This window comes from Paroedura picta, chromosome 4 (assembly GCF_049243985.1).
Source record: "Paroedura picta isolate Pp20150507F chromosome 4, Ppicta_v3.0, whole genome shotgun sequence".
Taxonomy (NCBI): Eukaryota; Metazoa; Chordata; class Lepidosauria; order Squamata; family Gekkonidae; genus Paroedura; species Paroedura picta.
The window spans coordinates 26,995,818-27,017,556 of NC_135372.1; the positions used below are offsets into that span (position 1 = coordinate 26,995,818).

Genomic DNA, 21,739 nt, shown 5'->3' on the forward strand with positions numbered 1-21,739 from the left:
AATCGGGATAGTTGTTTATCCCGCCTTAAGGTCCCTCCTTCTGTCCCCCTTAGTCTGTCTTCCTTCCTCCTTCCTTCCTTCCTTCCTTCCTTCCTTCCTTCCTTCCTTCCTTCCTTCCCCCTGTACCTACCTACCAGCCTCCTTCCTTCCTTCCCCCTGTACCTACCTTCTTCTTTCTTTCTTTCTTTCTTTCTTTCTTTCTTTCTTTCTTTCTTTCTTTCTTTGTCTCTGTCTCTGTCTCTGTCTCTGTCTCTGTCTCTGTCTCTGTCTCTGTCTTGTCTCCCTCCCCCTTCTCTCTCATATTCATATCTCTTCCCTCCTCCCTCCCCAGCGACCAGACTCCCACCCACCCCCAATTTCTCCAGGAAACGCCATGCTGATTGCCAAAACGGAAACCACCCATAGGTCGCCAGCTCTCTTAAGAAACCTCCTCCATCGTGAAGCTGTTTCTGTTCGGAGCCCTTCGAGGTAGGCCGGCGCGATCGTCCCCGCCTCGCAACTGGGAAGACTCACGCCGAGACCGGCTGGCCTGAGGGCGTGACAGAGGCAAGCCCTGAACTCAGACCTCAGAGTCGGTGGGGCGCCGAAATGACCGTCCGGCCCGCTAGCTGGCGGGGGTGGCGGTGGGATGCGGAGATCCCCGGATATGTGCAGAGCCCTGAGATGGAATCGGCGCTTTGGAGCGTCTTATCGACGTCTCCTCAGGAGTAAAGGGCCACCTCCTACCACTTCAAGGACTAGCTTTCCTGTAATATTTCTTTTATTGAATCTGTTTGTTTGGGGTGGGGGGGTTAGCATGCTACCCACCCCGCTTTGTGCACCACGGTGGAGTGGTGTGGTGTGGTGCAGGGGCATTCAACCTGTGGTCCTCCAGATGTTCATGGACTACAATTCCCATGAGCCCCTGCCAGCAAATGCTGGCATTGGCTCATGGGAATTGTAGTCCATGAACATCTGGAGGACCACAGGTTGAATACCCCTGCACCACACCACACCACTCCACCGTGGTGCACCGTGGTCCACGTCAGATGCATGTGGCGCGTCCCGTCCCCTCCGCGGATGAGCGTTGACTGTTCAATCCGCCTCTATAGTAGCCTCGTTTTAGCCGCAGACGTCTTAAAATGCGTTGCCAACCGCCTTCCCCTTTTCCAGAAAGCCATTCTTTCAAGCTAAATTCTTCCAGTTCATCGGTTCAGCCTCCCACCCCCTCCCCCACCCCGGTCCTCCCAGACTACATTGGTTTAGAAAAAATGATGCTTCGGCTAGGAGAGCCATTCATTTCCCGGGAATTCGCCTCTCGCGCCTCCAATCGTGTTCAAGCGCGGCAGCAACCAGCGGACTTTTGATTGTTATTCTGAGAATTTAGAGTTGCTATTTTTAATTTCTTCGGTGGGGGAGGGAAGGGGAAGCAGGGAACTTGCCCCGCTCCGAAAGTACGGCGAACAAAGGCCTGGGGGTGGCAGAATCGGTTTCAAACCGGTTTGCCTGAGAATATTTGGTTTTCTAGTTACAGCCTAATAAGAGTTCTGGCCCGCCTTACAATGCCATTCACTCAGCCCCAAATCCCGGTTCTGTTAATCGACTCCTGATTTAAAACGGAGTCCAGGAGCGATTGCCTGCCGTTCTGTTCGGGGATCGGGGCCGCTGTGGCCGAGCGGGACTGACTTTCCAGTAAAGGCGCCCAGGGCCGCGAAGAAGCGAAGGCAGGAATGAAAGAAGGCCCGTCCGTGTGGTCCAAGAAGAATGAAATCTTTCAGCCTCCTGGTTTCTTCCATGGTCCAATCCAACATCGGTCTGTTCTCTCTCTCCCTCTCGTTTAAATGTACATTCTGCTTCAAGGCAATTTTACTTTTTTTGCATTCCCCATTGTCTGAGTCGACCCAGAAGGGTTTTTTTAAAATAAAAAATTAACAACACCTTGTTACCTGTATCCTTTTCTTGTCTCATGAAAACGGCCCTGAGCCTTCGGGGAGGGCGGTATATAAATAAAAATAAACAAACAAACAACAACAACAGCGATGACAATGGTCACAAACGCGGCCGAAACCGAAGAAGGATCGAACGCCGTTTGGGTTGCAAAGGCCGCGCGAATTCTCTTCACTTTCACTTCGGCGGCGACAAAGGGGTGGGAAATCCAGGCTTCAAAGGGCAACCGGATTCGAGTCCCGCGGGCCCTGAGAGACCCGACCCGCCGACCAGGTTTTTGGGGGCCGAGAGCTTTCGAGAATCAAAGCTTCCCTGGACCGATCCCACGTCGCTTAGCCGCTCTCCTAAATCCTAACTGCGGACCACCCGGGCAACCTCCTTGCAAGCAGAACCGAAGCACGTTTACTCGGGAGCAGGCCGCGCTCTGCTCGGCGGCTCCTGTCCCTCCGAAAGGCCTTGCAATCGCCCTGGCCCGGTTTGTCCTTTCGGCTGGGGGCTTTGGGGTTTGCTTTGAAATGTTGCCTGGGTCCGGCTCCGATGGTGCGTTTAGAAGGAGAAAAGAGGAGCGTGGCCCCGTTATTTTTAAAGGAAGAGGAGCAGGGAGCAAACGGGCTTGAGAACCCTGATGCAGCTTGAGTTAAAATATTATTATTATTATTATTATTATTATTATTATTATTATTATTATTATTATTATTACTTTAAAAGCGAGTTGCAACAAGGCTCTGAAATAATAAATACGGCCCCCCAAAAGACACTGAAGAGTCAAATAAGAATTTATCCCCTATCATGGCAAGATTAGCAATTCAATGTAGAAATGTCTGGCGGAATATGGACAAGGGCTAGGCGGGACCTGCTGGAGCTATGAAATATTCTGGGATTTTTCAATCAACCTTGCATTGCATTCTACTGCCGTGTATTTTGCACTGGTCGCCCACCGTAAGGAAGGGATCCCTCTTATCGACGCCGAGGTGTCTCTCTATCGGGACATAGGCTTGCACCAATAAGAAGCACGTGCTATTAAAAAAATAAAAAATACGTGCCGTTTTATATGGCCCCCCACAGCCCCGCCCCATTACCTCTCATCCCTGAAGGAGGGTGTGCTGCGGTTCCTACATGCTTCCACCACACCCACACCACTCCCCCAGTCCCCACGCTGTTCCTGAACGGGAGATGTGCACAGGTGTGCATGCTTGAGATTCGCGCACCGCACCTCCTCCCCCTTCCCGCAACACTGAGCTGACTCTTTGGAACAAGGGGCAGGCACAAAGCGCTGGATGCAATCCTCTGGGAAGCGCATGGATTTAAGCAGGGGTAGTCGAACTGCGGCCCTCCAGATGTCCATGGACTACAATTCCCAGGAGCCCCTGCCAGCGAACGCTGGCAGGGGCTCCTGGGAATTGTAGTCCATGGACATCTGGAGGGCCGCAGTTTGACTACCCCTGAATTAAAGTCGGCCTACTGCTCCCAAACTCCCCCAATGCAGTAGCCCAGTCCCAGGAAGAGGCCTGAACGGCTGTGCTGGAGGAGTGTGGGTTAGGCTAGCGCATCCACGGAGAGGCGCAAGGCCCACATGCGCGCATGACCTATACCTGCTCCATCACTTCCGTCTAAAATTCCACCCCCCCCCCTTTAATAAAAATAATCCGGATAGGCTGCCGAAGGCACTTGCCATGTCACACACTGCGGATTTACAGAGCCAGAGGTTGGCAGATATTGCCCAGAAATCCGCGCTGCGACAGATTGATGGCTTCCGTGTCTGCACCCATTCCCACGTGCACGTGTTCCCTTCTCGACTTCTCCTTTTTCCTCCCCCCTGCACCCAGCCCGGATCTATCTACGGGCAGGGGGTTTCTTACCTCTCCTTCCCCCACCCCCGCCTCCTTTTAAATTATTATTTATTTGGTGGGACGGGAAATAAAACCGGCATGGCTCAATTAGACCGAACAACGGGGCTACTTAAAGAGCCAATTGTGACGAGTCTTTAAATCTTTATTCACCAGAACCTTGTAAAGGCAGGGGGACAATTTGCATGCTATTAACGGCTTTTCAATAGGGCATTGACTGGAACTAAAGGATGCCACTCGCCCGCCCTAATTAAACACCCACGGAATGACTCTAAATACATATGAACACCGCTGGGCCCCCCGTAAATAATTCCCCCAGACGCCTTGGCAGGACCGCGCGGGGCTGGGGGGAGGCCGGACCGGGTGGGCCATGGGCTGCCAGGAAGGAAGGCCCGCCGGAGGTCCAGGTCTGAGAGGAGCGGGAGAGGCCCGAGAAGACCCTGTGGCTATCCCTCTGCTTCGGAAAATCCAAAGCCGAGGAAGCTGGAAACAAGGGGCCCTTCCTTCCTTCCTTCCTTCCTTCCTTCCTTCCTTCCTTCCTTCCTTCCTTCCTTCCTTCCTTCCTTCCTTCCTTCTAATTTACTCTTTCTTTCTTTCTTTCTTTCTTTCTTTCTTTCTTTCTTTCTTCTAGAATAATCACTGAGAAGTTGCCTTTTTTTTTAATTCCCGATTCACCGCTGGAGAATGTACACCAGCTAATTATTAGCATTATTTACTACTGTTGCAGTGGTGGCTTCTGTAGTAGTAATACTACTAGCGATAGTAATAATAATAGTATTAGCTGAAGCAGTGTTAGAACTGGCAGTGGTATTAAAACTAGAAGCAGTCATAATAGTATGACTAGCAGCAATACAAATTGGCAGTAATACTAATATTTAAGTAGTAGTATAGTAGTAGTAGCGACAGCAGAAGTAGAAGCTGCTACTCTGGGGGATTACTGCTGGATTCTTATCCGCCTTTGTGAGTTCCCTGAATGTATCTTTAAAGGAGTCTGCTTTGGCTACATGCACGCCTCTTTCAGCCACCAGCGCCCTTTCTGACATTACGTGCTTCCTGCTGATTCCCTTCATCTAAGCTCTCCTGCCTCCGACCACATTCTGGCCTTATTCGGCCACGACTGTAGAGTCTTGCCCACCAGATTCCTTTAAAAAATAAACCAATCGTTGAATGTCATTTCTGACACCTTCCCAACATTCTAGAGCAGGGGTGGGCAAACTGTGGCCCTCCAGTTGTCCATGGACTACAATTACCATGAGCCCCTGCCAGCAGCAGGGGCTCATGGGTATTGTAGTCCATGGACATCTGGAGGGCCACAGTTTGCCCACCCCTGCTCTAGAGTGTCGAGACTACACACCCTTCCCACCTTCAGTCCGGGAGCCCGTGTCATCACGCAGATAGCTGAGACCAGAGAGCCTTTTGTATGCCGCTCAGTTTGGTTGATGTTGCTAACTTTCCCCCATAAGGGTGAGGCACCGCATTTTCGACCCCTCCGGAACTATCCTGCTCGTGGGGATAACAAGCACAAAGTTCTTGAGAAGGAATTGAAAGGTCGCCATTAATTTTGACAGATTCAGGCAGACGGGTGGCTCAGCCGGACAGGTAGGTAGAGGGGTAGGTAGGACAGAATGACAGACAGACAAATATTCTTGAAATCGGATTAAGGCTGCCCTTCTAACCACGTTTACTCGGAAACAAGTCGACACACTTGGAATGAGATGTTTCTTCCACGCGGCTTTTTTGAATCCTCAGTTTCCTTCGCGCTGGGCCCAATCCAGCCCCCCCCTCCCCTTCCAAGCCCCTTGGGAACCTTCCCTCTCAACGATAGCTGCTTAAGTGTTTGCTGAAATCTGCCATAGGATTTAGTAGGATTTTTAAAAAAATCAACAGCCACTGACCTCCGTGTTGCAGGGGTGACCAAACTGTGGCTCTCCAGATAGCCATGGACTACAGTAACCATGAGCCCCTGCCAGTTGTAGAGCCACAGTTTGGCCACTCCTGTGTATAGGAAGATAAGTCTATTTTGTTGTATTGATTTTTAAAAATTCTCCATCTGAATCTCTGTGTATCTAGGTAGATACATACAGGAGTGGCCAAACTGTGGTTCTCCAGATGCCTATGGACTACACATACCATGAGCCCATGCCAGCTGGCAGTGCCACAGTTTGGCGAGCCACAGTTTGGCCACCCCTGCAATGGGGAATTCAGGATTTTAAAAAATCCTACTAAATCCATGCTGGCAGGGGCTCATGGTCATTGTAGTCCATGGACATCCGGAGAGCCACGGCTTGGCTACCCTGCCCTATTGTATCAATCCGATGACGCTTACAGCTTTTGTTTTAAAACACACACCATTTCTCTCTCGATCGAATTTCGTTTCCCTCCGTATTGGTAGAAGAGTGGACTCCATTGGATGGAACCAAGCAAGGGGACCAGAAGCCAAGCCCCGAGGAGCTTCCAGTTGAACGTTAAGGGGGGGAGGGAGGGGGCGGAGGCCAGAAAGAGCAGAGATTCCCACCCACTCACCCACCCCTTTCAAATCTCTGCTAATGAAGTCGCCATCTCCCCGTCCGCCTCTTTCTTTCTCCATTGGGTCTAATGGGGGTTCAGAAAAATCGATTTGCACACCTCGATCCAGTCACCCGGGAGCGGAGGGAGGGAAGGTTGGGGGAGGGGGAAGGGGAGATGTTGCCGCGAGGGTCAGCAGATGCAGCCCCCCAGCCCACCCCAGCCCACCCCACCCCTCACCATCAGCCTGTGCCTGGAAGCCCCCAAAGGCGAGGAAGAGGGAGGCCGAGGAAGGGAGCTGCCGTGGGAAGACTTGGACCGGGGCCCTGGGAGAAAATGAATTCTCAGCCTCGGCCCCCGCCCGTCCTCCCCAGCGCCAGCAGGGCTGCAATCGATACAAAAATAGTTTACATCCCCACAAGCCTTCTCCGCGCTGCTTCGGTCGGGAGAAGGCCAGCTTGTTGCTCAAACCTGCAGGCATACACGCACGCACGCGCCTGCCTGCTCCGGGTCACGTGTGTACGGGACCGCACAGGTGCCCGGTCCTACCGCATTAGAGAGCCGCTCTGGGTGATTTGTTTAAAAATGATTTTAAAAAAAGAATAAAGACGGGTGTCCTTTTACCATGTCGAGCCTTTTCGTAAGGTTTCTATAGCATTATCAGCGCTTTGGAGAGAGAAGGCGTCATTTTCACATTCCACACATTTGGAATAACGCGCTTCCAGTGCGCTTTAGAAGTCGCTTTTCCAGGTTTTGCATCGGAAGTTGCCAAAAGCACAACAAATATCCCACCTTGACCCCCCACTTGTGTCATGGGGGATCTTGGGCCGGTACCGTATTTCCTGCCCTGCCTACTTCGCGGGAGTGTTGTGTGGATAGAGTGGAGGACAGAACGAAATAGGCTGCGTTGGTCCCCACTGGGTTAAATGAGTTACATTTTAGACCATCTGCTGTGCATGCAGCTGGCGGAGGGAGTTAAGAGGGGGAAGGAGGGGGGCTGTGTTTCAGGATTGCATTCAATATGATACTATTTTATTATGTACATGTTTTTATTATTGTATTATTATTGTACTAGTAAAAAAAGCCCATTTGTAAAAATGGGCTTTGAAAGGGGAGTATGGGCAAGGGAGACAGGCGGGCACAGGAAGCCACCCATCCCGATCAATGAGAGGCACCCTGGCGGGAGTGGTCTGGGCGGGCCTGGTAAGGAAGGGTAGGCGAAAGGCGGCAGCGTCTGACCTTGCAGGGACCCAGGGTGCTGAGGCCGGCGCGGCAGGCGGGCTAGTCGCGATTGCAGGCGGGCAAGTCTCGTCGTCGGGTGTGGTCCGGTGTCCATGGCGGGCCTGGGGGAGGCAGTAGCGAGGCTGAGGGGTGGTGGGCAGCGAGGCGACGGGGAGGGCGGCGCGGTAGCGGGATGGCGCGCGTGCGTGTTAGAGGGGTGGGGCAGGGCTGTGTTGGGGAAGGGAACCAGGCATGCGCCGGAGTCCGCGCATGCCTGGTTCAGTCTAGTGCTGTGGCGGCGGCCGTGAAGGACGCGCGGCCTAGCCACAGCGCTATCGGGAAGGCAGAAAAGGGCGTTGGAGGGGCAGGAGGAAGGTAAGGACGGGCGGAGCGAGTGTGTTTCGGCCGGGGAAAGGGACGGGCGGGGTGGGGGTGGGAAAGGCGGGGATGGCTTACCTTTGAGAGGGCGCTCCGGAGGCTCCTTTGCGGCGGGCAGGGTGTCTTTTTGGCGGCGGTTCTCTCCCCGGTTTTTGGTTTTTTTTTTGTAGTCTGGGAGTCCCCCAGCGGCGGGCCGAGCGGCGGTTCTCGCGGTTTTTTTTCTCTTTGAGTCCGGGAGTTCCCCCAGGCGGCGGTCGGAGCGGCGCGTCTCTGTTTTTGTTTTTCTCGGTGTCCGGGAGTCCCCCTGCGGCGGGCCGAGCGGCGGTTCTCTCCCCGGTTGTTTTTTTTTTTTTGAGTCTGGGAGTCCCCCTGCGGCGGGCCGAGCGGCGGTTCTCGCGGTTTTTTTTTTTTCTTTGAGTCCGGGATTCCCCCAGGCCGCGGGCCGAGCGGCAGGTCTTTTTTTTTCCTAAAGGCATCGGTGGGTTCCCCCAGGCGGCGGCCTGACGCGGCGGGAGGCGCTTCGCGCCTCTCGCCGCGTCAGGCCGCCGGACAGGGAGCCCCCGGCAGCCGCGCTCCGCGCGACTGCCGGGGGCTCCCTCAGGCGGTGGCCTGACGCGGCAAGAGGCGCTTCGCGCCTCTCGCCGCGTCAGGCCGGGAGCAACTGCGAGCCGCGCTTCGCGCGGCTCGCAGTTCCTGGGGCTGGGAATCGGAGGGACCAATCGGCAGGCGCTTCGCGCCTGCCGATTGGTCCCTCCGATTGTCTGTCATGAGGAAGGGTCCAATCTGGACCCTTCCTCATCCCGGACTCATCCCGCCCCAGGACCCCTTACTGCTTTATTTAGTCCGTGGCGCCCGCGGCGCCACGGGCGGTTTACAGATAATAATAATAATAATAATAATAATAATAATAATAATAATAATAATAATAATAATAATATGATTTCGGAGGAAAGGGATGGCCTGTGCAAGTCACTTATACCGGATCTGGGAAGGCGTCATTGGCCGAGAAGCCTGGCCAAAAGAACGAGGCGAAAAGCGGCGAGGTCTCATCACCGGCTGTTGGAGGCAGCAGCAGCTAAGAATGAAACCCCCAGGCTCCGAAGCAGTCTATCTCTGCGTGCCAGATGCAAAGCACAGAAGCTAGCCCTTGCTCATTTGGCTAGCCCTGGACTTTAGTCCGATTTCGCAGGGTTAGTCGCAATTTCCCTGAGCAAATAGCAGAGGTCTGTTCTCTTCCCCGTCTCCATTTTCCACAGGCGCCGAGTTAACTGGGTTTAAAATATAAATTAATTTTTAAAAAGGATTTCCTTTACTGAACACAAAGCAGAGTCACTGCGGTTCCGCCTCCACATTGATGGAGGCAAAAATGTCCTAAGCAGGAAGCTTCCATTGGGGGAGGAGAAGAGGGCGAGCTGAAACAGCTTTCTTAATTCGGATTAAGTAGGACGCCCCCCCCCCCCGCGCCCAGATTTTTTAAAAGAATCCTGATTCAGATTGGCTCCCACCCGATCAGAAAGCGGTGTGGTCAAGCCAGGCTGTCCCCCCCCCCTCTTCCGCACGCAAAAGCGTTGCCTTGGTTATAGATCATTGATCGGCACCGCCATTTGTAAAATGAAGGAGCTATACTATCGATCCGCCTGGGAGGCAATGAGGGAAGGGGCGGGCGGGGGAGGCCGGGAGGGACGGAGGGAGGTCAACCAAATCAGCTGACTGGGAACCCTTCAGCAACCACCAGGCCTGGGGAAGGGGCGGCGGGAGAGAAGCTGCGCTGGGAAGAGAACTGGCCCAACCGGAGGGTTTGTGTTTTTGAGAGGGGGGGGGGTTCAAATTGGCCAGGAAAAAGAAATGGGAACAGAAAGGTTATGAGAAGAATAGAGAATCAGGGAGACAAAACTGGGAATGGGAAAGGAAGGAAGGAAGGAAGGAAGGAAGGAAGGAAGGAAGGAAGGAAGGAAGGAAGGAAGGAAGGAAGGAGACAGACAGACAGACAGACAGACAGACAGACAGACAGACAGACAGGAAGGAAGGAAGGAAGGAAGGAAGGAAGGAAGGAAGGAAGGAAGGAAGGAAGGAAGGAAGGAAGACTGAGACAGGAAGGAAGGAGACTGAGACACCAAAGAAAGAGAGAAGGAAGGAAGGAAGGAAGGAAGGAAGGAAGGAAGGAAGGAAGGAAGGAAGGAAGGAAGGAGACAGACAGACAGACAGACAGACAGACAGACAGACAGACAGACAGGAAGGAAGGAAGGAAGGAAGGAAGGAAGGAAGGAAGGAAGGAAGGACTCCCAGCACACCAGGTTGACAGCCGCTCCCCCCCCCCCCCCCCGCAGCGGAGATCCTCGCAAAGGAAAAGGGAAAAGCATCCCGTTGAACTGCGAATAACGGCATGTCCAGATCTGGAAGCCGTCGGCCCCCCCTTTGTTGCCGATTCGTCCTTGGCCTGCTTGTGGGTTTCCAGGAAGCATTTCCCCCCCTGCAAGATTCTGGAATTATCTTTTTTTTTTTTTAATCCCCCGAGTTACGGCTTGTTCCAGCAGAACCCCTTGGGAACCGTGCGGGGTGCGTGTGTCGTTGGCGGAGGAGGACGGACCTGAGCCTCCATGACCTTTCCTCTCCGGGGCCCAGGCCTCTCCGAATTCCCTCTCGTTACGGATCTTGGGTCGCCGGCACCGAGCCAGAAGAAAAGTTCCCAGTTGAACAGGGGCATCCGCCTCCTGCCACCTTTCCAGCGCCCACCTAGTCGGATGGCTGCGTTCTTGACTCCGCAACCGAGACCAGCGTGACCGTGTGAACGGGCCCGACTGTGACAACATCGACCCGTTCCTTTCCGGAAAGCGCTTCCACAACTCACAAGGGCATCTGAAAGACTTACGCAAAGAAATCCGAGAAAGCTTGGGAGGAAGGTGCGCTGGATGGCGAGTAAAAGGGACGGGAGGTGCTCAAAGATAACCCCCCCCCCCCCACACACACACACACACACAATTGTCCCGCCGGCCCTACAGTTCTTCGAGAGACCGACTCTGCGTTTGTGCAAGTCCCTTGCTGGGGTCGACTGGAATCGCCACCCTCCCCAGCCAGTAAAAAGGACTGGTCAGATGGAGATGTTGCTGGGTTAGATCAGGTTCCTTGGCTTGGTTGGTGTATCCATGGGGTTAATTCAGGGATTGAACCCGTTGGGGGAAAGGGGAGAATTTCCCCTCCACGGGATGCGCTGGCTGGGCTGGCGCCAAGGCCTTGAATGTGCGTGGGTGACCACAAATGTACTCCTCTCATCCTACCCTCTTCCGTTCGGTCCAGAGGACGACTCCAGTCTCTCCAGCTCAGCCTCGGCCAGAGCCGGGCCTTTGGACCCCACCTCCGGAAATAGAGAGAGAGAGAGAGAGTTGAGGCCAGCCAGGCCAGGCCAGGGAAAGGCCGCTACACGGGTCCAACGGGCCCGGAAAGGGCTCCAGAAGGGCGTTGAGGGTTTTCAGCGTTTGCATTTGGGCCGAAAGGCGCCATACAGAGATTTTGGAATAAAGAAACAAATTAATAGACTAAATTCTTTCTTTCTTTCTTTCTTTCTTTCTTTCTTTCTTTCTTTCTTTCTTTCTTTCTTCCTTCCTTCCTTCCTTCCTTCCTTCCTTCCTTCCTTCCTTCCTTCCTTCCTTCCTTCCTTCCTTCCTTCTGTACCTACCTACCTTTCCCTCCAGCTCTTTCTTTCCCTCCCTCCCCCCTTCACGAGCCTTCTCTCTCTCTCTGATATACGTTTTTGTGTATACCTTGCATAATATATCTACACATAATGGTACGTGTGGACGCAGTCGCCCGCCGAGTGTGTGTGTGGGGGGGGGGGGGGAGAGACAGACCTGAGAGGCGAAAGGAACGAGGACAGAAGCCTCTGGGTTCGGGGGTGGGTGAGAGAAAGACCGATCCTCAGCCTTTCCCCCCGATCCAAAACAGCGCAGCGCTCCTCCTCCCTGTCCGCGTGTGACTTTTCGGATCTCCGCGCAGGGAGAGGCCTGAAAGGGAGTCGAGGAAGCCGAGAGTTTGGGGGCTTCGGCAGCGAGGACCTCCGCGAATCCTCTTCTGGCAAGCGGGTCATAAAAAGACCACAGATGAATGAGCGCCGGTGAATGGCAGGAGAGACAAGGCGAGCGAGAAGGTGGAAACATCTAATAACCATCGATCGGCTCCGTCCCCGAGCAGGTTAAGAGCGGGGTCCAGCATTCCCTCGCTCCCCGTTGCGCTTCTCCTCCCGGCGACCGCGGGGCAGCGGAGCGCCGGGAAGGAAGGAAGGACCTCGCCGAATCGTCGCAATTCGTCCCCGGCGACCCGGCGGGCGCCCCAACCCCGAGCGACCGCTTCACACGTGCGCCCCAACACGGGACAGAGATGCCCACCAGGCTCCATTGCACACAGGTCCTTCCTGCCCCCCTTCCGACCTTTGCCTCCGGACACCCCTTCCCTTTTGCCTCCGCTTCTCTAACCCTCTCCCCCCCCCACATACCCCTTGGGGGGGTTTCCACGTGGGAAGGGAACCAGCCCTCGCCCGCCCGCGCCGTCCCGACACAACAAAGCCGCCTCTTTCTCGGGGAGGGAGGGAGGGAGGGAAAGGGGGGGGGGTCCGCCCGCTTGCTTGCCTCCCTACCTGCCAGCCGGAGCGCCGACATGCGCTGGAACTCGGGCTCCTGCAGCCATTTCCACATCCTGCGGAAGGTCTCGCGGCCGGACTTGAGTTTACTCCAGGGTTTGGGGTTGCGCAGCAGGTCGGAGAGGGTGCCCTGCGAGCGGCACAAGATCCGCTGGGCGAAGATGGCCTGCGGGATGCTGTAGCGCTTCAGCTCGGCCGTGATGCGCTGCGCCACCTCCTTGGTGTTGATCTCCTCCACCTGGCCGGAGCCGCCGCCGCCGCCGCCGCCGCCGCCTTGCGCGCCGCCCGCCGAGCCTTGGCGGTCGCGCTCGCCCAGCAGGGCGCCGTTGGCCTGGCCGTGCGGGTGGCCGTGGGGGTGCATGCCGTTGAGCGCCTGCATCATGCCGGAGCCGGGCGCGGCCAGGCCGCGGGCCAGGTGCTCCTCGCCGCGGGAGAGCATGTGCGTCTCGAAGCCGTTGGGCGACAGGAGCTTGTCGCCGGCCAGGTGGCCGCCCGGCGCGTAGGGCCCCAAGGACTGCGGGCTGTTGTGCAGGGAGCCCAGGCCGTTGGAGAGGGGCGACAGGGGCTGGCCCATGGCCGGCATCTCCTTGGGGTAGTGGCCGTAGAGGTTGCCCATGGAGGCGGCCAGGCTGCGCTCCTCGCGCATGAGGGCGAAGCTGCCGCTGACGTTGCCCGAGAGGCGCTGGTGCGGGTGGTGGGGGTGGGTGTGCGGGTGGTGGTGGTGGTGGTGGTGGGCGTGCGGGTGGTGGAACTTCTCCGAGACGGCCGAGATGGGCGGCAGGTGCTGGAGCGGGGTCAGCGTGGTGTAGGTGCTCATCCCCGACGGCGACTCGCACGCCATGCTCATGGCCGGGTGCAGCGGGCCGCCCAGGCTGTGCTCCGGCCGGTAGTCGCCCGCCCCGTCCAGGATGGACGCCATGCTGGACACCATGGCCGGCCGCCCGTGAGACGAGACCAGGTTGCGGTGGGCCGAGGGCGGCGGCGGGGGCGGCGGGGGAGGCGGCTGGCGGGCGTGCGCCCCCGCGGGGCTCAGCAGCTCGCCCGCCTGGTGGAGGTTGGCCAGCCCGTCGAGGTTCAGCTCCATCGCTCGCGCGCTCGCCCCCGGCCGGCCGATGTCCCCCCCGCCCTCCGCCTCCTGGCTCTCCGCCTCCCGTCCGCCCGCCTGCCTCCTCCGCCGCCGCCGCCGCCGCCTTCTCCCGCCGCCGGCGCCGGCGCCTCAATCCTGCTGGCCGGCCATCTCCGGAGGAGAGCCCCAGGCGGGTCTCTCGGCGTTGGGCGCAGGCAGCCTCCCCCGGCCGGGCTCCCTCGCCTCGCCTCGCCTTCCGCGCTGGCTCGCTGGCTGGCTGGCTGGCTGGCTGCTGGCTGGCCTCCTCCTCCGCCGACGTCCGTCCGGCTGCGAATCGCGGCTCTGCCTGGCAGCGCTGCCTCCCTGCTCGCCTTGACGTCACGGCTCCCGGGCCCGGCCGGCCTCCCCCTCCCCCCCCCCGCCCGACAGGCGCGCGTACTCGCTCACACACACACACACACGCACACACAGGCGCACACACACGCACGCCGCGCCCGGAGCAGAGAGCGGCAGGTCCAACGCGGGAGCTGCCACCTTGCCCTGCGCCCACCTGCCCACCTGGCGCGCCCCCGACGGTGTGTTTGGTGTGTTTGCGCGCGCGCCCGATCTTTTGCCTCTCCCCCCGCCCCAGCCTCTCAGACAATTCCAAGCGTCAAGGATTCCTCCTCCTGGCTCTTCACGCACCGGGGGGGGGGGCAGCCAAGAGCCGGCAGCCGCGGGCGGCAGCGCGGGGTGGGGGCGGGGACGAGGGGAAATAGCGATCTAAAATCAATCGCGGCTGGAGGCTGAGCGAGAGAGTCTGGCGGGACCGGGGCGGGGGGGGGGGGGAGGGGTGATCTGTTGGAGAGAGCGGGATGGGGGAGGGGCAGAAAAATGAGAGGGAGGGAGGGAGGAAAGGAGGGAGGATTGAAGCACAGAGAAAGAAGAGAGGGCGGGAGGAAAGAAGGAAGGAATGTAGGGAGGGAGGAAGAAAGGGAGGGAGAGATGGGGTGAGAGACAAAGGAAGGGAGAGAGCGGAAGAAGACACAGGGAAAGGGAAGGAAGGAGACACCAGGAGAAGGGAGGGAGGGAGGGAGGAAGCAATGGAGGGAGGGAGGGAGAGGGAGGGAGGAAGGAAGGAAGGAGAGAGGAAGTGAGGGAGGGAGAGGGGGGAGGGAGGGGGGAGAAACAAAGGAAGGGAGAGAGCGGAAGAGGGAAGAAGGATGGGAAGGAGAATGGAGGAAGGGAGGAAAAGAGGGGGGGGGAGGAAAGAAGGAATTTAGGGAGGGAGGAAGAAAGGGAAGGAAGCAAGGAGAGACCAGGAGAAGGGAGGAAGAAAGCAAGGGAGGGAGGGAGGGAGGTAAGAGGAAGTGAGAGAGGGGGAAGGAGAGGGGATAGAGTCAAGGGAAGAGAGACAGTGAAAGAGGGAGGGAGGGAGGGATGATTGAGGCCAAGAGAGAGTAGGGAGGGAGGGAGGGAGGGGGGAAAGAAGGAAGGAATGTAGAGAGAGGGGAAAGGGAGGAAGGGAGGAGAGAGGAAGTGAGGGAGGGAGAGGGAAAGGGGAGGGAGGGTTGGGAAAAGAGACAAGGAAGGGAGAGAGCAAAAGAGGGAGGAAGGATGGGAGGGAGGGAGGAGACACAGGAAAAGGGAAGGAAGCCAGAAGACACCAGGATAAAGGAGGGAGAGAGGATTGAGGAACAGAGAAAGAAGAGAGGGAGGAAAGAAGGAAGGAATGTATGGAGAGAGGGTTGGAGAAAGTGAGGGAGAGAGGAAGGGAAGGAAGGAAAGTGGAAGGGAGGGAGGGAGGGGGGAAAGGGAGGGAGTGATGGGGAGAGAGACAAAGGAAGGGAGAGAGTGAAAGAGGGAGGAAGGATGGGAGGGAGGGAGGAGACACAAGTAAAGGAAAGGAAGCAGAGAGCCACCAGGGGAAGGAAGGAAGGAAGGAAGGAAGGAAGGAAGGAAGGAAGGAAGGAAGGAAGGAAGGAAGGAAGGAAGGAAGGAAGGAAGGAAGGAAGGAAGGACTCAGGGCCAGGGGAAAGGAGGAGGTGGCCTTGATGTCTGAGGATGGACTAGTGGCGGTGAGGCTGGCACCTCCAGCCCTGCCTGCAGCCTTCCACCCCTGCCTGGCGGCCTAGACTCCCAACCGACTGCATTACCAAGCCATGCATCAAGGCACTCCATCCTGCCTAATCTCTCCCTCCATCTATCACGGGCGTTTCTGCTTTCTGGCTTCATCCATCCAGGCAAGGGAAGCTGCCAGAGCATGCCTCTGGCCTTGGTGTGTGAAAGCACAACTCCTGGCCACTCCTCACCCCCTCCCAGTCCCAAACTGACCTCTCTTTTCTTCCCAGAGCAACCGCCCCCCCACCCCCGCCATTGCTTTCCCTCTCCTTGGGAGTTAGCTAGGGGGCGCAGGCAAATAGGCTGCCGCTCCTCCAGAGCTTCCCCCCCTCCCTGCCCTTATCGATCGCCCCAGCTCCTAGGGATGGAGGAGGGAAGGATAACCTTCTGCTGTGGCCTGCAGATGCTATGTGGAAAGCGATGGGGGGGGGAGGAGCAGGTGACGGGGGCTGCAGACCTGCCTGGTGTGGCTGGATCCCAGAGCTTCACTCTTCCACCACCCTCCTTTTACCCCAAAAACAGACCCTTTGGGGCAGCTAAGGATTGTTTCTGCACCAGGCTGACTGACAAACACACTCTGCCCATGCTAAGAAGCCACTGTAATGACATGTCTTGCCAAACCCCCTGGAGCCATACCAAAAGAAGAAAAAGAAGAAGAGTTGGTTTTTATATACCGCTTTTCTCTACCCAAAGGAGGCTCAAAGCAGCTTCCAGTCTCCTTCCCTTTCTATAAATGCAGTGGCGAGCTCAAGGTCACCCATCTGGCTGCATGTGGGGGAGTGCAGAATCGAACCTGGCAAGCCAGATCAGAAGTCCACACTCCCAACCACCACACCGAATTGGCTCTCAGAAGGCTGGTCAGATTTTGGAATCTACTGTTCTTCCAGCTTCATTGGCTCCAGATTGAAGATTGGTTCCGGTTCAAGGTTTTGGTATTAACCTATAAAGCCCTAAACAATCTGGGACTGGCCATATTGATGAGATTGCCTCTTTTGCCATGCCTTCGAAAGAGTGTTGAGGTCATCTAGCCAATCTCCTTAGGATTCCTAGCCTGGGCCCCTTTCCAGCCTTGGCCCCGGCCTGATGGAATGCTCTGCCGAAAGAGGTCAGGGTCCTAAGGGACCATAACCTGCAGGGCCTACAAGACAGGTGTTCTACCAGGCCTAGGGTTAAAGCCAGACAGAATTGTTGGCCTCATTGTCGAAAATAGAAGGAAGGCTTGCCTCTGCAAGGAAACTCTGGGAACTCCCAGCCACAATTTTGTTGAAATGGGACTGATGTAAATATATAGATATATTCATATTTAGAACTGGTTATAAGAAATTGATTGTTTCAACTATTGCACTATTAGGAAGGGAGGAGGAGGAGCCTTACAAATGGCCAAAGAAACTGCCAGTGAGGAGGCTCCAGAATTTTACAGAACTCTTCTTGGGACTGGATGTTCAGAGGAGGTGGGGAGAGAGAGAGGGGGAGAGAGGGGAAGAGAGGGAGGGAGAAAGAGAGGGAGGGATGGACAGAAGGAGAGGGAGTGAGGGAGGGAGAGGGGGGAAGAGAGGGAGGGAGGAAGAGAGGGAGGGAGGGATGGACAGAAGGAGAGGGAGAGAGGGAGGGAGGAAGAGAGGGAGGGCGGGAAGGAAGGAGAGGGGGAGAGAGAGGGAGGAAGGGAGGGAGGGAGAGAGAGAGGGAGGGAGGGATGGACAGAAGGAGAGGGAGAGAGGGAGGGAGGAAGAGAGGGAGGGCGGGAAGGAAGGAGAGGGGGAGAGAGAGGGAGGAAGGGAGGGAGAGAGGGAGAGAGAGGGTGGGAAGGAAGGAAGGAAGGAAGGAAGGAGAGGGGGAGAGAGAGGGAGGGAGGGAGGGAGGGAGGGAGAGAGAGAGGGAGGAAGGGAAGGGAAGGGAAGGAAGGAAGGAAGGAAGGAAGGAAGGAAGGAAGGAAGGAAGGAAGGAAGGAGAGGGGGATGGAGGGAGAGGGAGGGAGGGAGGGAAGGAAAGAGGGAGGGAGAGGGAGACTGAGGCAGAAAGGGAGAAAGTGGGGGGGGGAGCAGGCTTTTAGAGCATGAGCAGGTGTATTATAGACCTGGTGAAAATGTTCTCAGGCTGTGAAAAAGGTTACTGGGGTGAAAGAGACACAGCCTTTCTAATGTTGGAAGCACCAAAGCCAGCAGGAATTCTGCTCTGTCTTCAGCCTTCAATGGAACCCTCACCTAAGTCAAAAGGGGAGACATCACATTTTCCCTTACATTAGCCAAACTATGTGATTGTACAGCAAGAGTCCACTGACCTGGTGGAATGGGATCCCGGAAGAGCTGAGGGCCCTCGTGGAGCTGTCTAAGGGCCATTCCGCACCAGGATCTATGTAGCAAATTGGTTGAGGAATGAAAAAGCGCCATTTTAAATAGTGGAATTTGTTGTTACGCATACCTGGCTTTGTAGTGGAATCCAGTTGCGTTTCTATAGTTTCCCACAGGTTTCCGGTCTCGGCAAGAATCGCTAGCCAGGAAGCGATATTGCCGAGCTTTGTCCCGCCCCTGGCCATCAAGCAGCCAATGGGCGGCCGTTATCATGCTCCCAAAAAGCCCCTTTCCCTTTAAGGAAGGTTAAAAAAAAAACACACACATGTTGCAACGAATCTGCCTTGATTCGTTGCAATGCATCTAGCTAGCAGGTGGTGTTTGAGCTGCCATTTCATCGTTGCCACACTCCCCCCAAGTGAAAACAAAAATACCGCCCCCCCCCCCCGCACAGGTGCGATTTTCGGCCGAAAATACAGTGAAAAATAAAGGGAAAATAAACCAGCAAACGGGGCTGTGTGTTGCTTCGTGCTTGGTGACTTAAAACAGCTCTGGGGAGGGACTGCAGCCAGGGAAGCCTCGCTGGGTAAACGAAGGCTTGCCGGTGTGTTGATCTCTGCTTGCTCCAAGAAAAAAAAAATGGTGATCGCTTCACCAGAAGATCAGAGGAGAGAGCCAGGGGGAGGGACTTTGCAGAAACCGCAACAATGGTAACGCACAGAACTTTCCTGCTAGTGTGGCAGATTGGTTGCAAGAGTGTAGCAATTTCCAGAGGGTGAATCCACTTTTTGGGATTTCCCTGAAAGCGCTACAACGAAGTGCTTTCTGCGGATCGGTTTCAGGAGTGTTGCAGATTGTCAACGATGTTGTGCATAACAGCAAAACAGTAGCAATTTCAATGTGTAACCATTGTGTTATTTTGAACGAGTGCGGAATGGCCCTAAGTTCTGCAGGGGCTGTAAAATGGAGCTCTTCCACCAGGTCTTTGGTTGAGGCCAGGGTCAGGAACAACTGGGGCCCCTACCCGAGATAATGCTTAAACAAAATGTAAACCCCACCCTGTGGCAACTGGCTGAAGATGGGGATGGGTAGATTGGGATTATGCCACTTTATTAGGTTTGCTTTCTAAGGGGGAATTGATTGGTTTTATTTGGGATTGTTTAAATGTAACCTGCCATAATTCTACTACAGAAAGTGGTGGGATAAAAATGCAATCAATCAATCAATCATAAAATCCAGAAACTGTAGTATTACCCAATGTTGTGGGAGGGCAGACAGGAACTAGGTCCCAAATGAGGAAGAAGAAGAAGAAGAAGAAGAAGAAGAAGAAGAAGAAGAAGAAGAAGAAGAAGAAGAAGAAGAAGACTTGGTTCTTATATGCCATTTTTCTGTACCAGGAAGAATGTCAAAGTGGCTTACCATCGCCTTTTCTCTGCCCACAACAGACACCCTGTGAGGTGGGGGAGGCTGAGAGAGCCCTGATATTCCTGCTTGGTCCGAACAGCTTTATCAGTACTATGGTGAGCCCAAGGTCACCCAGCTGGCTGAATGTGGAGTAAGAGCAGGGAATCAAACCTGATTAGAAGCCCCGATCCTAACCACAACACCAAGAAGCGCTGTGTTCCTAGATAGGTTTTGGACTGTTCCAAACAATACAACTCAGGAATCTGAAGGTTGAGTGACAAAACAGACTGAAATTAAAGTATAAATCTATATTATAAAGTGCACTTTTAGAAGATTAAAAATGACATTAAAACCGAAGAAACAGTGCACATATAGTCTCAATGGGTGCATATGGTACGATCAAAGAAAGTGATTTTGGTTTACACTCAGGATTGAACCTTGACCTTGGACAAAGAGGTGGTTCTTGACTACTTTGATTTTTCATTGTGAGCTCCATTTCTGGACTTATTATTATATATTGTTGGTAGCATCACATTTTGTGACTCAAATGCCACCAATCAGGTCTTATTGTAATATTAGCAAGAAAGCCCATTGCAACCAGGAATGCAATGGGCGCTAGCACCCAGGGGGCACTGGCAGGCGCAGATTTCTCTCTCTCTCTCTCTCTCTCTCTCTCTCTCTCTCTCTCTCTCTCTCTCTCTCTCTCTCAGCAGGAGCCATAGCAGGTAATCAGGGCTCCTTCGTAGCAAGGAAGTAAGGGCTGTTTGCAATTTGGGACTCTTTGCAGTTTGTCCCTGTTTCTCTCTCTCCTCCTCGCAGCAGGAGCCATAGCAGGTAATCAGGGGTCATTTGCGGGGCAGGGCTCTCTGTGTGTCTCTCTCAGGCATCTGAGAGCAAAGTGGCTAGCATCCAGGGAAGGCGGGTGGGAGCTGGAGAGGGAGGGCTTGGCTGGCTGCACTTTGATTGGCCCTATTCCAGCTTGGACTGCCAGGACACTCTCCATCCACAGGGTTGTTTCACACATATTAAGAGGAACAATGGATAAGGATTGCATTTTTATATGCATGCATATATTTTATTTAACCCTCTGGGTTGAAACACATTTAATCCATGGCCATACCTTGCAAAAGTTTTGAAGCATAGGCTAGATAGCCGTCTGACAGAAATGCTGATTCTGTGAACTTAGGCAGTTTGTGAGTGGGTGGGCAGGAGGGACTGTATTGGTGGTTGGCTCTTGTGTCCCTTTCTTGCAAGCCCAGGGAAATGCCCATTGCCGCTTTAGGATCAGGTTGGACTAGATGACCCATGAGGTCCCTTCCAACTCTATGATTCTATGATTCTATGATTCTAGGAAGCAAATTTCTTTCAGGCCAGACTGGCCAGAGATTCTGTTTTTTTTTTTGGGGGGGGTGTCATCATCTGGGCATGGAATTGAAGTCACTGTGGTGGGCAGGGAGTTGTTAATTTCCTGCATTCTGCAGGGGTTGGACTAGATGACCCTGGAGGGCCCTTTCAACTCCATGATTCAATGATTCTGACTATTGAGACTATATGTGCAATAATGCACAGGCTCTGATTCTTGGGTTTAATGCTATTTTTAATTTTCTGAATGTGTGCACCTTATAATAAACATTTGTATTTTAATTTTAATCTGTTTTGTTGCTCAACCTTCAGGTTCCTTACTTGTCTTCTCAGGTTGGGTTTTTGTTCCCTTATTGCTGTTTGTCAGACAAAAGGCCTCCTTTGGGGCCACCTCCCTGGGATGCAGCTGACCCAGTTCTTCATTCGACACTTCTGATACATATAATCCAGGGGGATTTTGAGGGAGGGAGGACACTTTGAAGCTTATGGTGTCAAAACCGGGATTTGGGATGGGGAATAGACTATGTCCTGAGAATCTGGTAGTATGTTTTCTGGCAGTCCAAAGCTTGTTCTGTGGTGTAGAGGTGCCCAGTTTCTTAATCTTCCTGTCTCTTGGTGATATGGGAATAGTTGGAACACAGACTGGTAAAGCCAGGCATTGAATGAAGGAACAGTGTAGGTTGTCCTTGCTGGGAAAAGGCTCTGTCAAGTCTTAGGGAGTACAATTGGAGGTGGTCCAGAGCTTACTCTGGGGTGCAGAGCTTCTAAAGCATTGCTAACATTTGTGGGTGAATTCATGAATGAGGAACTAGGGATTGCAAATGAGGACATTTGAGCTGGGAAGCCATTTTGGCCACATCTGGCATTATGAAGGCAGTTTTTGATCACTTCCTCAGTTTGTCAGATGATCTGAGTTGGTATTTTTCAAATCAAAAAAGATATCACAGGGAGCCATTACGTTTTGGTCCTATCCTACATTTGAATATTTAGGGTTTTTTTAAGTCCTTCCTTC

General features: G+C 54.6%; 1 protein-coding gene across 1 annotated transcript in view; it reads right to left on the reverse strand.

Moving 5' to 3' along the window:
• The window catches only part of ONECUT3 (one cut homeobox 3), an 81,953-nt gene extending 68,028 nt beyond the window's left edge, over positions 1–13,925 (reverse strand). Inside the window, exon 1 of the mRNA XM_077332061.1 lies at positions 12,505–13,925. Coding sequence (XP_077188176.1) covers positions 12,505–13,591 — 1,087 coding nt within the window. The 5' untranslated portion in view covers positions 13,592–13,925. The remainder of the gene's footprint in view (positions 1–12,504) is intronic.
• Positions 13,926–21,739: the final 7,814 nt, after the last annotated feature.